At 42.7% G+C, this 16,965-nt stretch overlaps 1 protein-coding gene across 3 annotated transcripts in view; it reads left to right on the top strand.

Moving 5' to 3' along the window:
- The window catches only part of ythdc2 (YTH domain containing 2), a 38,962-nt gene extending 23,067 nt beyond the window's left edge, over positions 1-15,895 (top strand). Inside the window, exons 24-33 of one of the 3 annotated variants that reach the window (XM_068710414.1) lie at positions 2,404-2,609; positions 3,211-3,376; positions 4,706-4,797; positions 6,554-6,673; positions 7,645-7,796; positions 8,408-8,582; positions 10,052-10,261; positions 10,385-10,567; positions 15,152-15,226; positions 15,354-15,895. In XM_068710414.1, the coding sequence (XP_068566515.1) occupies positions 2,404-2,609; positions 3,211-3,376; positions 4,706-4,797; positions 6,554-6,673; positions 7,645-7,796; positions 8,408-8,582; positions 10,052-10,261; positions 10,385-10,567; positions 15,152-15,223 (1,376 nt within the window). In that variant the 3' untranslated portion in view covers positions 15,224-15,226; positions 15,354-15,895. Of the gene's footprint in view, positions 1-2,403; positions 2,610-3,210; positions 3,377-4,705; positions 4,798-6,553; positions 6,674-7,644; positions 7,797-8,407; positions 8,583-10,051; positions 10,262-10,384; positions 10,568-15,151 lie in introns of all 3 variants that reach the window. The other 2 variants (XM_068710415.1, XM_068710413.1) reach the window with 2 other exon arrangements.
- Positions 15,896-16,965: the final 1,070 nt, after the last annotated feature.

Genomic DNA, 16,965 nt, shown 5'->3' with positions numbered 1-16,965 from the left:
TCGCTTTATAGTCCACACTCAACCGCGTGTGTATTGGTGATGGCGGGTCAAAAGTGTGATAAGATCTGTTATCCACTTAACATCCATTGTGTGTCTATATCGCTTTGTACAGTAAAGCATGTGGCATAGAGACTTCATGGTGCATTCAGGGTCACCTCGTAAACTCAAGCTATTGTTGTATACCCTCCAGCCATCTTATTTTTGTTTAACAGTTTTTCCCAATTTGCTGGTGAAATAAGTTATTGTTATCATATATTAAATACATAATTTAAATGTCAGCACATGGCCTTAGTGTGGTACATGCACCCTTGAAACCACGTAGCCTCTCTTTTTAAAGAAGAAAATGACAGTTGTCAGGAAATAAAACCAATGATCTGTTGATCTTTATGAAACAAGACCTTATAGTCTAACAATGGCATAGATCCAAAACGAATTGGGACATTTAAATCGAAAGTTTGAATCGATTGGAGAATCGTGACCCCTACTCCCAGTAAATAAGTCCTGTCATATAAAAGTACAAACATGGAAGTCTGTATTGGCTGGAACTCAGATTTGAAGGACTTGATCAGGAAGAAAACACATTTACATTACATTACATTACATTACAGTCATTTAGCAGACGCTTTTATCCAAAGCGACTTACAATAAGTGCATTTAACATTGGTAATCAAAAGAACTACTAGTCACCAGAAGTCATAAGTACATTTCCTTTTCCAAACAAGCATCTAAGAGCATGAAGCAGAGCATAACTCAGAGCCAAAGTACAGTGCAGAAACAAGAAAAACAGTTAGTGCTATAAGTAATACGAATACAATAAGTGCAACAAGCTAGTATGAATACAATAAGTGCTAAGTGGAAGGCTCAGGGTAGCACTTCCTGAAGAGGTGGGTTTGAAGCCTGCGCCGAAAGATGGGCAGCGACTCAGTGGGAAGTTCATTCCACCACTGTGGGGCCAGGACAGAAAACAGCCGTGACCGGGTCGATCGACCGCCAGGACCTCTGAGCGACGGGGCAACCAATCGCCCCGAGGCAGCAGAGCGAAGTGGTCGGGCGGGGGTGTAAGGCTTGACCATGGCCTGGAGATACGAAGGAGCTGTTCCTTTCACTGCCCTGTAGGCTAGCACCTGAGTCTTAAACTGGATGCAAGCTCTTACAGGTAGCCAGTGTAGAGAACGGAGAAAGGAAGTTGTGTGGGAGAACTTGGGGCGATTGAACACCAGGCGAGCTGCGGCTTTCTGGACAAGCTCCAGAGGTCTGATGGCCGACGCCGGGGCTGCAGTAGTCCAGGCTGGAGATGACAAGAGCCTGGATGAGAACCTGCGCCATCTCGTCAGTCAGGAAGGGATGAATCCTCCTGATGTTGTAGAGCAGGAATCTGCAGGAGCGTGTAATGGATGAAATGTTTTTCCGAGAATGACAGTTGGTCATCCAGGGTCACACCCAGGTTCCTCGCAGTCCGTGTTGGCGTCACCACGGTATCATCAATGGTGATGGACAGGTCCCGGTGCGGGCAACCCTTCCCCGGGAGGAACAGTAGCTCAGTTTTGTCTAGGTTGAGCTTGAGGTGGTGTGTCGTCATCCACTTCGAGATGTCAGCCAAACACGCAGCGATGCGCGTCTCCACTTGGGTGTCACCGGGGGGAAATGACAAGACCAGCTGGGTGTCATCGGCATAACAATGGTAGGAGAAGTCATGCGAGCGAATAACAGAACCCAGAGATGTTGTGTAGAGCGAGAAGAGAAGGGGGCCCAGGACTGAACCTTGCGGAACCCCCGTAGTCAGCATGCGTGGTTCCGACATGGCCCCCCTCCAGGTCACCTGGTAGGATCGACCCGTCAGGTAGGATGCAAACAGGGAGAGTGCAGAGCCTGAGACGCCCATCCCCTCGAGGGATGAGAGGAGGATTTGATGGTTCACAGTGTCAAACGCCGCAGACAAGTCCAGGAGAATCAGGACAGAGGAGAGAGAGTTAGCTCTCGTGGCGTGAAGCAACTCTGTCACCGCAAGGAGGGCCGTCTCTGTCGAGTGACCCACTTTGAACCCGGACTGGTGGGGGTCCAAAAGGCTGTTTTGGTGGAGATAGGAAGACAGTTGGTTAAAGACAGCACGTTCAAGTGTTTTGGATAGAAAGAGTAGAAGAGAAACCGGTCTGAAGTTCTTGTCATCAGAGGGGTCAAGTGATGGTTTCTTCAGAAGGGGGGTGACTCTGGCGGTCTTGAAGGCCGTGGGAAAGCATCCTGAAACAAGAGATGTGTTGCTGAGGTGGGTGAGGAAAGGAAGGAGTTCAGTCGCAATAGACTGAAGAAGAGGGGAAGGGATCGGGTCACATTTGTTATTGAAGTAGTTTTTTGTTGACCGCATAAATGAAGACTGGTATTTAAAGCGACCTGTTTGTTTCCCAGGTTTCGTGCGAGCCCGCGGGGGCAGTGACATTCGGGATGTGAATCTGAACTCTGAGAACTGGGCCGTGGTGAAGGCAGCCCTGATGGCTGGCATGTATCCAAACCTGGTCAATATCAACCAGGAGACCTCCCTGCTCTCCAGTAACCGGGAGAAGAAGGTCCACTTTCACCCCACATCTATCCTGAGCCAGTCACACTTCAAGGAGGTAGGGAAACAAATGATTTCATTAATACGTAATCCTGTCTTTACATTGTGGTCTCATCACTAGAAGGATCTTAACCCCCCTTTCTATCCACTGAGCACTGTCCAGAGGTGTCAGAGTTTTACAAGCCCTGCAGAATCCATGCCTAGTTATTGCACACATTATGAACACATATGTTGTAAAAAAAATGATGTAGAGAACGAAAGGACACGGATATAATCGTTTCAGCATTTCGGTTTCTAGTTTTTTAAAAGAGTCAAATCCATGTAGGTTTGTCCACCTCTGAAGCCACACAGTTAGTGAGCCACAGAGGAGGGAACACATGGATACCCTGCAACTATGGCTTGGTGCATATTTTCTTTACTTTTATGCACATTGGATGAAGTGGATTTTCTCTGCAGTCCCTATACACAGCACAGACGGATTAACAGACAAAAGGTTTCGTGTGTGTGTGTGTGTGTGTGTGTGTGTGTGTGTGTGTGTGTGTGTGTGTGTGTGTGTGTGTGTGTGTGTGTGTGTGTGTGTGTGTGTGTGTGTGTGTGTGTGTGTGTGTGTGTGTGTGTGTGTGTGTGTGTACGCACGCACGCGCGCTAAATTGGCCCAGGCCCTTCCCACAGACTGGTTGATCTATGACGAGATGAGCCGAGGCCACAGAATGGCCAGTGTCCGCTGTTGCTCCATCATGACTGCCATCACTGTGGCTATATTTGGAGGGTGTGCCAAACTACCCAGCTCTGTCCTGCAGGAACCTGCTGCACAGACAGCTACTGGTAAACAAACAATTCAAATCTCATGACTTTCTTCTTCATGAATATTTATTTAAGTAAGGCTCTGTCTGTCTGTTCAAAACTGTTTTCCACAGCAAGATATTTTGACTATTGGTCAGATTGCCATGAAATCAGTATGGTTCCTGATGTCACCTCAGCACTGCGGGCCAGTGTGCCTTGTGAATATTTGGCAAAAAGCTTTCCGTCCTAAGCTCTACATTGAGATTCTGTCCTCAAACTAATGGGTGACAAGGCACAGCCCTGGTTGAACCAAACACTGGTTGAGAACATGCCTAACTTCCAACCAAAATGAAGGACACAGACCAATGATGGCTCATAGAGTCAGCCCCAGCATCCCTAACAAAGTACCCTGAGGGACGTGGACACATGCCTTCTCCAAGTCCACAAACCACATGCAGGCTGACGATGAGCAAACTCTCCTGACTTCTCAAGAAGTGAAGCTGTTCCACTCTTCCATGACCTGGACAGAATCTGCACTCTTCCTCCTGAATCGGCACAGCTGTTCAAATGTTTGTGGTCACCTGTTATATTGATGTTTTCTTCTTTCCTTCAAAAATTACTATTTTTAACTGAGTTTAAAAAAAAACAACTGTATAATTTAGACACCAAATGTTTTATTTACATTTGAAATAGTTTTGTCCCCAAAAGAAGAAGAATGAAACAACTGAGTTCTTCAGTGTCACATGACAGGAGAATCCTGTTAAACTTGATGTTGAATTAGTTTAATTATTGAACTGTAAATATTGAGTGAAGAGGTTATTAGTTCATCTGATGTTCCAACAGTGCTAACCCTTCACTAACCTTCTGTTTCTATTGGGAAGTCTGAAGAAGAGCTTTGCTAAAGTTCATTCCAGCCTGTCTATTAGTAAAGAGACTTTCTACAAGATAAAGGCATCAGAGATCATTCAGACAATCATATTCCTGGTATTTGTACACACACTTGGCCAATAAAGCTGATTCTGATTTTGATAAGCTTTCCCGGGGGGCTAAGCATACTCTGGTAACTGAATTGGGTGTAAACCAAGTCATCTCAACATTATCCAGATACAGTCTCTCCCAGAGTCCTCTAAACATTGCTTCCTCCCATAATGATGGGATTTCTTTCACTATCCTCTGAGGCCAATGGAAAGGAGACATGCCATTCCCAAATTTCTCACGTCTTGACCATTATTAATGTAACTTCTGAAGACATTTATTGTTTTGAATGCCATGGTGTTTAACAAAGCACTTGCTCCTGAGTGATTTATGACAGGTTGATTCAGACGCCTTCCTGTTCAGATTCAGTCTTTGTCTCCCTGCTCCTTCTTTCAGACAGTCCTCCAGTTGACCTCAGTGACAGTGAGACAGAGGACCTAGCTGAGATGAGGATAGATGACTGGCTCATCTTTCAATTGGACAAAGAGGTGAGAGAACATCGCTGCTGACAACCGACCTTTCCACCTTTTCCTAGTTTATGAATTTTGATGTGACTTTTCCTCATACGACAACGTGTTTAGTGTGTTCTATGTCAGTAGTCCAAAACATTTAGGCTTGTGAATCAATGTCTACTTTGCGCCTCAGCAGTAAATATTACAAAGCTGTAAATGTAAATATGTTCATGACAGGATCCCTGACATTAGGAAATGGAATGGTTTTGGGTTAGCTCAGCCTCCGTTTACACACATTATCACAGGATGGTTCTTGACAGGTTGAGACTAAGTCTTAGCCTATTTGACTCTGCTCTTAGTTGGTTTTGACTCTGCTTATCAGTAGCAGTTGGTGATGGCATCTCTGATCTGCCGCAAGCGTCTGTTCAGTCTCTGGAAGCTGTAATCTATCAGTCATCTGTAAAAAATGTAATTGTGCAAACAGACCAACGTTTCAACACTTCAACACAGGGATGTTTCAGCTTGTAGACAGCATCCGTGCTGTTGCACTTTATGAACGATTTCACATTAGGGTCACAGCGTTGGACTATTAAAGGCCTCAAATCATCAGCATGCTCCAGTCCCACTTTCTTCTTGAAGGTTTGCTGTCCTCCAGCTGAGAGGCTCCTGAGAGTAAAGTTTCCACTTTGCTCTCAATGTACATATATATATATATATATATATATATATATATATATATATATATATATATATATATATATATATATATATATATAAATATAAATATATAAATAAAAAACAAGGGCAACAAAACAAAAACAAGTTGAATATATGTAGGTATAAACATTTAACAACTATGTACAATATAAGTATAAATATATATCCCAAAAAAGTGTGTGTGTGTGTGTGTATATATATATATATATGTGAACATAAACCTATAAACAACAATAACAATGGAATTGAGGTGATAGTGCAAGTGGTGGTAATGGTGCAAACCGAGGTAGTAGTGCAGTATGTCTGATTAATTGTTCACTAAATATGTGTAAAACAGGATGATAGATGGAAATTCAATTACACACTAAAGTCAGTCATTCAAGCGTTAACGTACTGTATGTTTGTAGCAACTGCTGCCTAAAGCTCTTTTTAAAGCAGACACAGATAAAAGACATTCCGTACCTTGTGGACCTCTGCCAACCACTAAAGTTTTTTACCCTTTATAAAATACTTCCTCCTAGTCTTATATGTATGCGAGGGAAAGTATTTTGAGTCAAAGTTGACATTTACCTTGGACCATGATGTGGTATCTAAGTGCTTTTTTCTGTAAAACCTGTATTTTTTTATTTTTCTAAGATAACTAGGAAAAGTATTGTTCCATATAACATTACAGTAATGTATATAAGGCTTGAATAAGGTTACTCTAAGTGTGTGCTCTAAATGGAAGACAAAGCCTTAACTTTAAAAACAAGCCAATGTATTGTACAGTGCTTTTGCCAGTTCTTCAATATGACCCTGTAAACACTTGAAAAACCCATCAATGTGTACCCCAGGAATCGCTCTCATCTGGACCCCTGGGGGACCCCATATTTAATGCTTTTACTTTGAGATGTTGTAATGGGACATCACTACGTCTGCTATAAACAATTCCCTCCAATACTTTGGAGAAAGTAGGCGATATAGATAAAGATTTATCTTTTGTTAGGTCTACACTGTTGCTCTTGTTTGTTATTTTGTACTGTAACTCTTCCTTTTTACATACCATTTAATCTCATGTTGTGTATCATGCTTTCAGGCTGCAGGACTGGTGTTTGAACTGAGGCAGAAGTGGCAAAATGTGTTCATCAAGAGGATCCGTTGTCCTTCAAAGCCTCTGTCTCAACAAGACGAGGCCGTCATCCGAACCCTGGTTTCTGTATGTCACATTCTCTTTTCTTACTCATACTTTACTTAACGACACCAACGTAGAGCAATGCTAGTGTATGTAAGTGTCAAATATTGTATGAGCAGTCTTTTAGAATATTATGGCTGTGTACAGTTGTACTGTAGTCATTACATTGGTTGATGTTGATGATGCAGCCACACCTTCAAACAATTGAGGATCTCTATGTTTTATTTATAGTGCTGTTAGGAAACCTTTAAATAATAAATATAATTTATTTCTTAATGTGCTCCTTCTAGCCTAAACTTGACAAATGGGTGCTTCACTTAATTGTTGCAGCACATGTTAAAATAACCCAACAATCAATGTGTAAGTTGTATGTAATGAGATAACAAATGGTAACTTAAACTTACCAAAATGGTGCAGTTCCAGTGTTTTCCTGACGGAGGATACATGTGAACTGTGGCTCCATTCCATAACTACACTGTTGGACCCCGACTCAAACTTTGATCTCTGTGCCCTTTGCAAGTCTCTCATATTATTACCTTGTTTGACAATTGAGAGTCAGTCTATCTTTTCACCATCTATAAGAGTAAAGATGGCTAGATCATGTTCGGACTTGACATGTATGTTAATGTGTGCACTTCATTCATGAGGTGGGGTGTCTGGATCTCCATCTGTCTGTTAAAATGACTGATATGTGGATAGAATGTCTTTGGCAGTATAGTTTGCAATATGGACACCAGGGTGCAGGTAAATGACTGGAACTCAAACTGATGGGCAACAGTGGCTCAGAAGATAGAGCGGGTTGTCCCTCAATCAGAAGATCTGCGGTTAGATCCCCATGTCGATGTGTCCTTTGGCAAGACACTTAACCCCAACTTGCTCTCGAAGGCTGTGCCATCAGTGTATGAATGGGTGAATGACATGTAGTGGAAAAAGTGATTTGAGTGGTCAGAAGACTATACAAGTACAGTCCATTTACCATTTACCGTGTTCCTCAGGTGCTCGCGGCAGAGGAGCAGGCAGCAGGCCTGCAGCAGCCCACGGGGATTGGCCAGCGGCCCCGGCCCATGTCATCAGAGGATGGGCCCCAGGCTTCAGTGAAGAGCTCCAAGAACAGCCCCCAACTACCCACCAACACCAGCAATGACAAGTGTGAAGGATGGATGATGGATGATTGCAGTGTGATGTATTTTGGTGCTTAAAGATATTGAAATTCGACTGTCCTCCGTGGCAGGGCTGTAAAAAGAGCCGAAAAAAGACAGATAAGAGCAATCCTCTCTGCTTTCCTCATTCAGCTTTTGGTTATACACATATCATATCACATTCTGAAGCAATTCTGCAGTGCCGCTCTATTGACACAGAAAGCAGAGTTCTCCTGCTCGCGGAGCTGTGCCAGCAGTGCCTACATGTACCAGGATGCATTGCAGGCAAACTTGTGGTGCCCGGAGGGTCCCTGTAGGCCACATCCTCTTGCTTGGTTAATGCAGCAGCAGCCTCGTCCTCTTTCCACTGCATTTCTTTGGCTGTATGCTCTGGCTCCAATAAATATGGCCAAATATCTGAGTCAGCCAAACCACTGTCAAATGTTTCCTCGTCCAGAACATTCTCTGCACTTATATTTTGGGGAGGCCATTTCCTGGTTCTCTCTGCAGTTTAGCTTAATAAAGTCCCACACTGGTGTTTGATAATAATCATTCATGTTATATTTTAACGTTTCACTTCATACTCACACTACTGCTCTATTTTACCACTTCCCATCAGGTCTCGTAGGATGCCAGTAACCTGGAGCCTTCTCCAGGGGAAAGGCCAGCACAGAGAGGAGGCCTCACTGCCCATCAAGCAGCTCTCTGATGAGCCCCACTCCTCCAGCAGCGCCTCCTGCTCTGTGACCTTGGACAGTCCCTCTTACAGCCCCTGTCCTTCCTCCTCAGGAAAGGTATCCACTGTCTGTTGAGCATTGTTGATCCTCCCCATTTTCCTTTGCTCTTTTGTGACATTTTAAATCCTCTCTGTGTATAATCTTTGTGTGTTTATAACATCTGACAAATCTTTTTGATGCATGTGTTTTTGTGTGAAAGGTGACAACGGTTGCAGTCTGTGTTGTTTTTAGACCTTCAGCACTTCCACCAGGAATAAGCCTGTGGGGAGATGATGTATTCAGTCGTCTGTCTGTCTGTTTGTCCGTCCATGGCATACCACTGGACCCGTCATCCTAAAGCTCATTTATGATAGTATGCTCAAGTAATTGACATATATTTGATGGAAAAATTTTTTGGACTGCTGACTCCTCACTCCTCTTAACTGGCCACAAGGAGCCACAAGTGATTTGCATTTCTTGCTATCGGTTTGGCTACAAACAAGCCTTACCTACCTTATGCGAGCGAATGTGGCTAAGTGGAGAGCAGGGTTGTCCTTCAATCAAAGGATCAGCGGTTCAATCCCCGGCTCTGCTGGTCGCATGTCGATGTGTCCTTAACCCCAAGACACTTGGCAAGACACTTAACCCCAAAATTGCTCCTGTAGTGTTACAGAGTGTGTGTGTGTGTGTGTGTGTGTGTGTGTGTGTGTGTGTGTGTGTGTGTGTGTGTGTGTGTGTGTGTGTGTGTGAGTGTGTGAGAGAATGTTAGTCCTGATGTTGGGCATGGTAGCCCCTGCCATCAGTGTATGAATGGGTGAATGATTACATGTAGTGTGAAAGCGCTTTGAGAAAGACTAGAAAAGCACTATAGAAGTCCATTTACCGTTCCGTTACCACCTTTCGTCAGGGCTCACTGACATCCATAACCGCCGATGTTCTGCTTGATGACCCGCTACAGTCGCCCCTCAGTAGAACGATACCCCCCAACACATGTAAACACATGCTAGTATGAGGCCAGTGGAGTTCCCCTTTAGTGAGGGTTGTCTGCCGCTACAAGGTTCTCCCCAGCAGAATAACAGTTCTACCTGTAAAATTCTGTAGCTTTCTCTTCACTTTTTATGTGCTCCATTGCTTCAACAGCTCACCATCAGATGGCTTTTAGTGCAGCTTATTTAAATCTGCTTAATTGCAGCATTATCAACATGATCAGTGTCTCCCTAAACTGAAAACATCCGGCAGTTTGTGTTGGGCTCAGTAAACAACCTTGACTGCTTGTCCCCTTAAAGTGAGCATCATCCTGGAACATGCTGAACTCACCACTTCATGAACCAATTTGTCAGCCGTTTGTGGACAGCTGAGGTGGGCAGAGGAGGTCTTCGAGGCCACAGCCAAAAACTTGTGACGATGTTGTGGTGAATCCTCTGTAGAGCATCTCATGTCACCCTGAGAGCCTTCAGTGTTTGGATGGATATGTTTCATTGTACTAGTTACTGTCTCATCAATAGATTGTTCTTTGTTGAGTGAGCTATGCTGTTGTTTTCCTCCAGCAGATCTCAAAGCCACCGTCCCCACAGCTGGTCTTCTCTTCAGTGCGGTACTTCATCATGAAGAGCAGCAATGTGAGGAACATAGACATTTCTCAGCAGAAAGGTATCTGGTCCACCACACCAAGCAATGAGACCAATCTCACCAAGGCCTTCCTGGAGAAGAACACTATCATCCTCATCTTCTCTGTTCAGGGCTCTGGACACTTCCAGGTAACACTCTGACCAATGCTGCATGCACTTTAATTTCTATTAATAGAGCTCAGACGTGTGCCAGAATCTTAACCCCACTATCAATATGGAAAACAGAAGTGTTGCATTTTGTTTTTTTCACAGGGCTACGCCCGCATGACATCAGTCATCAGTCATCAGAACTGCCAGGACTGGGGCTTCATGGGACTCGGAGGGGTTTTCAGTGTTGAGTGGATCCACAAGGAGAGTCTTCCCTTCCAGTGCTCCCAGCACATCCTGAACCCATGGAATGACAACAAGAAGGTCCAGATCAGCAGGGACGGACAGGTGAGAGGACGGTGCTACTGGTCTAGATACAAGATCCGCAAAGCAACAGATCCAACCAACAATGCACATTTAACATCACACACACACATATGTAGAATAGGACTGAAACCGTCAAACCTACGCTTGACAAGAACAGTATAAACTGGTTAGAGCACAGAGCCCATTTTCATTTGGTCAGGGTGATGATTGCAGAAGGAATTCCAGGTTGTTTGTAGATATTTTTACAGGTCTTACTAGCGTCGACCTGATGGCAGTAGCTGTTAGGACTGGTGAGAGGGCTGGTGAAGAGGTCCTGCTTGATCACTGAGTGTACTGCTCTTTGAGCTGAACCTAGTTATGCTATTTCATAGAGGCTGTTTCACTACATGATCCAAGCTGTTACACTGTGCCAACGTGAATCATATGAAGTCTCCCAGTGGCATCCTGCTCCCAGCAGAGAACACAGCCAACAGAAATAACTCCGAAGACCAAGTCATAAGTGAAATACCGGAGAACAAGGGGATCCTCCACACACTTTAAAACCTTGTCCCACAGTGGATGGAGCAGGGTGCTCACCCAAATCGATATATTATCTCTTTCACAATTGCTCCTCATTTATTGCAGTCAATTCATGTTTTTTGTTTTTTTGTTCTTCTTTTTTTGTTCCTATGAGAGGGAAAATATTTTTGAGCGTTGCATGTGGCTGGGTTTAACACTTTACCTTTCTTGGTTATGTCAGGTTCTCAAAATGTTTCTGAGCACAAGATCTGGGCTGGGGTTAGTAGAGGCTAGCTCCTGAGGAACTTTGATCGGTTTTCCTTTACCAGCCTCAGGTATTAGAAGAGATAGCAGCCACAGTCTAATGAAGCAGCTAATAATTTTCTCCTTTGAAATAAGTACATCATCAACGCGCAGCAGACCAGCTGCAGGCACCATATTCCTGGAGGGCCTGACATCTCTCTTGCCATGTCTCAACCCTGGATGTGCTCCTACATGACACTACCTACCTAAACGTCTCACTGCCGGCTGCTGTAGGGATTGCCTCCTCGTCTGTATGATAACACCCATAACAATTGAAAAAGTCCTTGATTTCTTTGGCCTAGCCCTCCTTACGTTAGTGTTCAACTAGCTAGCATCTGGTATATTCAAGGATCATTTATTGTCATTAAGCAACACAAGGATGCACAAAGAAATGCAGTTGTAGCTCATTTTCAACACAAGTAAAAACATGACAAACAACAAAACCAGTAGTACATTCCTAAGGAATGTAAACGACAGCAACCGAAACAGTTCTCTGGTCAGATAATATGGCTGACATCTTTTATATAACAAAACTCTACATGGGGAAAACATTGTCCATCAACTATGTTTGAGCACCAAGCATCATGATGTAGACACAGAGTCCTCCTCTGGTCCACCAGAGTCCTGCTCTCTGTCCTGATGTCCACCCGTCAAGTGCAGCTTGATCCTGAACCATGATGGATTCAGGTCTCTGTGAAGATGTGGGCTCAACAGTCACCGAACTCCCGCTGCTAGTTAGCCTGAGTTTTCCTGTGACCAAACATGAGCCTGGAGCCAACTGGGTGGTGAATTAGCCTCAGGTCCTAGCTGGGTTAGCTTAGTTTCCATTTCGACTCCTCTCTCTCGACTCTGCTTTCACTAGCGTTTGGTCCAGAAGATCTGGCTGGGTGGTCGGCCGTGAGCAGAGATGCTCTCAAAGTCCACTCCGCACAAATTAATCCAATCCCAATGCTTCCTTCCCCAATGTTGAGGAGTGTGTTCTGTCAAATGCCACAAGCGCTCCTTTAATAGCGACGCAAAGACAACAAGTTAAGATAAAAAAGCACCGTCTCCAGACGGTCTGCTGGAGGCTGTGTTCATTCGACAGTGGGCCCTTTTACAGTGTCCCTTGTCTGCTTACTAAATAATCCCTTAGCAAATTTACGCAGATCTTTATAAAAAGCTGCCCTTGCTCGTTCTTTTTTCCATCTGTTTTTTCTAAGACCTTCTGCTTTCCTTGAAGTTGCCAGTCTGGATCAGAGCTCTGTCTGCAGCACATTAGTGCCCACGTCCTGGCTGTCTGTAGCCTTTCTGCACTGCCTCCTTCATTCTCAGACAAGGCTATGAATCGTCACTGCCGCCTTGACGTACTACCTTCTTCCTACTCGCACAAACACGTCCATGCCTCATTCATAGATTAAATGTCCCATCTTCTCAGCTGTCCCTTGGAGTGCACATGTCGGGTCTAAATGACCTTTTGCATGCTCACTCTTCCTAGGAGGATTCACTGTGGGTCCTTGGCCACTACTAGGAAGTCACCTTCCTCAAGGACGTATTTGCAATGTTTTCTTATGTGTGACACTGAAAACACTTCATTCACTGTCAACTGTCTTTACTACACTTGTCTTATCAAAATCAGTTTTGCTACATGTCAACGGTTGGTATTTTCTAAGTAAGCCTCTAACTCCGTGACATTATCTTTGCTGGTCTGTGAGGTATTTTGGTGCACAGGTAGAGAGGAACAGAAAGGTTGGAGGTGCATTCAAAATGAGGCAGTACAAAGACAGTTGTTGGTATTTTTGTGGAAAATGAGTCTTGGATTTCCATATTTGTAGCAAAAGTACAGAAATAAGGGGGTCACGCCTAAATAATGTTTAAACATGAATAAATATATTTGACTAACCACTCTTTAGCCATCAGAAATCATTTTAACTGGGGTTAAAGCAGGAACGTCAGTAAATCAGTGCGTTCTGTCTCAGTGAATAGAAGTGATTCTTCCAGTGTCTGTTGTCCACAGCTGCTTTATAGTGAATGAAAAGTTTCTTCTTCAGCTCATTAACTATGCAGACGTCTGAAGGCATCAGGACAGGAACTCTGGGTCTTTCTCATTTCCTGATTTTTTTTGCCTCTTCGAATCCTTTCCTTGCCTCCTCAAGTCTTAGTTCCGTTCACAGGAGACGCGATCAAAGGAGACGAGGAAGAGACGTGAGAAAAGAGGAGTCGAGACAGCAGGCGTTTAACAAAAGAGATGTCCTCGCCTCAGAGCTGCCATTTTAAAGAGACGTCAATTAAAAATGCTGTGTGTCACAGCTGATCAGCTGTCCATTGTTTTGTTATAACTGTGTTTTATGATGAGCATTACAGTGTTTATGATTACTATATTTACTATTTATTCAATTCACAGCATTATGTGACAAGAATGATTTGATGTCACACAATTTTATATGACGCACACATGCTTTATATATTGTGTGAAGCACTACACGTTTGTATGAAAAGTACTATACAAATAGGAGTGACATATGATTGAGTATATTATGTACACACAAACACATTCATATGACAACATGAAATACAGCACATTAGTGCTGAATAAAGAGAATGTTCTTATTGACATCATTTGATGTCACTTGTAAACATGTCAGGGTTCTAGCAGTTGACGTAGGTGCAGCCTACATGCATTATAAAAACAAGTAATATCAGGTGAAATATCATGAAGGAATGTGGTTAAAACAGTCCTTTGAGGTGCTGCACAAACTGAACGGCAGAAAGTCAGATCATCTTAAATAAGTAGAATTTATGAAAACAACAGGAACAGATACGTGTAGAGTCCTGTCATGGTTCCAGATTATTCAGCTCTATGTCGGGACTCTTTTATCCGTCATGGGTGCCGAAAACACTTCTTCAGAGAGGATACACCAGTGTTTCTTCAGCTCCTTTCGCAAGCTTCCTCGATCCTCGAGATGGATTTCCGGAGGAGCGAGGAATCGAGGTGACCGTGGATAAGTGCCGTCCTTCAACCAGAGGATCGGCGGTCTGATCCCCGGCTCCTGCTAGTCTCATGTCAATGTGTTCTTGGGCAAGACACTTAACCCCAAATTGCTCCCGTAGCTGTGCCCAAGGTGTATAGATAGATACTGAATTGTAAGTAGCTTTGGATAAAAGCGTCTGCTAAATGACTGTAATGTAATGTAATGAGGAAGCACAAAATAAATCGTGACATGAGAAAGACCCTCTGCTCCATCCAGACAATCGCATGATTTCCTGGTTTTGTTGAGCTGTTGCTGTGTTTGTCTCAGCTGTTTCAGATCAATAACAGCAGTGTTGGCCGAGTGTATTTATTGCCGATTGTTGTATATTTGGGCTGTGACTAATGATCTTTTTACTTTTGAATAGTCTTATCAGTTATTTTATTTTTTTATGATTGATCACTTTTCAATGACTTAAACAGAAAATAGGGATGCCAAAGATGAAGGTGATGTTTCATCCAACCAACTGACTAAGAGATGGAGATATTTCATTTCAAATGAGTTAAAACAGAAACATTTGCTTGATAATTGACATCAACAATGAATTGATCAATCAAATTGTTGCTAATTTTATTTCAGCTTGAATGTATATGTTTCTACAGTCTGCTTCATGTATCTCCTCAAACACTTTATAGAAGGTTTGCCAATGAAAATAGGTGGAAAGGTCCCATTCAGCTGGTCAGTAGAAAATAGCACATGTTGGTACTGTTATGTTTTTGCCAGTGGATGATGCACTGCCTTGGCTTTTGGAATATCATTGCTGCATTTTGTCCATCTTTATTTTTGTCTCATGCAGGAGTTGGAGCCCCAAGCAGGCAGCCAGCTGTTGTTACTGTGGGAGAGACACTCTGGGATTCCAGACCAATAAGAGGTAGCAGCAAAACACAACAACCATCTGGCTCAAACTACATGCATACATTGTATATTGATAGAAACGTGTATTTTTCTAACAGATCTAGTAGATATTAAATGTTTTACTTCTATTTTTCCTTGAACAGTACAAGGACTGCACAACCAGTTAAGTTGAAATGACGGGACAATGGAAGAGGGACTGATTAATTGTTGTCTCTTGTTTCTGTGTCTTATTTAATAAGTTCTCATTCAGGTTTTATTCATTCTGGTACTTGTGTTCTTATCAAATAATATGTTCATAATAAAATGTCTGGATGTTATTAGGGGTCTGACATGAATTAGAAGGGATGAAACATGTTCACTATGGAGAAAGGCAGAAGCTACTACAGTTCCTTCAGGTTTTAGTAATGATGGTGTTGAGCGTGACACGTGTCCACTATCCAGGAAGAGAGAAGTAGAACATGTATGTGTTAAAGCGTCGCTCTGATGATGTTGCAGGTTCTCAGGATTGGTTTCTCATTTTAACACTTTTGTCAACTTTTTTTTCCTGAACAGAAGAAATTTTAATATTTGTTGTTTGTATTTGAATTGTTCATTTTTGCTGCTGTATGAGGAAAAGTTAACTTTGCCGTGAGTTCAGGCATCCTCATGATTGTTAATGGTTTGACAAAATAAACAGTGATTTCATCTTAAAGCCGTCAGTGTGGTTTCCTCTAAAAAAAGAATCAGGTGATAGAAACTTTGATATGTTCATCAACATTCATCCCCTTTGGCTTCATAAGAAAAGAAAACTATATTTTTTTATGGAGGTTGGAGGATGAGTTAATAAGTCACACAACCAGAGGAAAGAAGCTGTTCTGAAGTCTGGTGGTTCTTCAGCTGATACTTCTGTATCTCTCTCCAGATAGCAGTATGGTGAACAGGTTAAGAGGCTGGCAATTGTCAATATTAGGTTTCTATATCAAATTGTCATATTTTTTAGGTTAGTTTGAAAGAATTGCTCCGGTTACAGACATTTTAATCAATTGCATAGCAGCAGGTATGCCTGAGCGAAATAATGTATTCTATTCAATTTATTTGTGTATCCCAAAAATCAAAGTAGCCTCAGACAGCTTTAGAATCTGTTCAGCATACAACATCCTCTGACCTTGGATCATCATAGCAGAAAAGGAAAAACTTTAACAGGGAAAATCTATTGCACCTCTGGCCAACCTGAAGTGCAATAGATTTCCCCTGTTTTTTGGCACGTTATTTGTACAGAATGATCAACAAAATAGAATTACAATATAGTCAATCCATATGACATTTCCACGAGTCCACATTTAATTCTCCTATTTTGTTGCACTGTTGTGTTGGTGGTGTTCATTTTTATTAGGATATTTTGTATAACTCCTCTTCTGTACCTTTTAATTGAATTAATTGAAGTGGCCGTGGGGCAGACACCATGGGGTTTTGGGTGGGTAACTGCTCTAATGGAAGCGCAGAGAACTGTGTAAGACTGCAACTCTGCTTCCTGGTCTCAACTCTGGGTTTTCATGAATTAGGTCAAGTTCTGTATTTAAGTATAATTTGGACGTACTTAAACCCACTTGAGTATTACTAACTTTATCTGACGGATATAGTTGTGTTACTTACTCTGCAGATTTACAGTTTACACATTAAATATATGTTCACTTTGTGAATTAGGATGCAATCAAACGACATGGCTCCAACATTAAACTTCTGTTAGCACCTTAATGCATTAGAATCCCATATTAT

The sequence above is a fragment of the Cebidichthys violaceus genome, unplaced genomic scaffold, assembly GCF_023349555.1.
Source record: "Cebidichthys violaceus isolate CVI_PGR_0920_01 unplaced genomic scaffold, fCebVio1.0.p SCAF_152, whole genome shotgun sequence".
Lineage (NCBI taxonomy): Eukaryota > Metazoa > Chordata > Actinopteri > Perciformes > Stichaeidae > Cebidichthys > Cebidichthys violaceus.
Note: the sequence above shows the minus strand (reverse complement) of the source record. Positions and strands in the feature narration are given on the sequence as shown.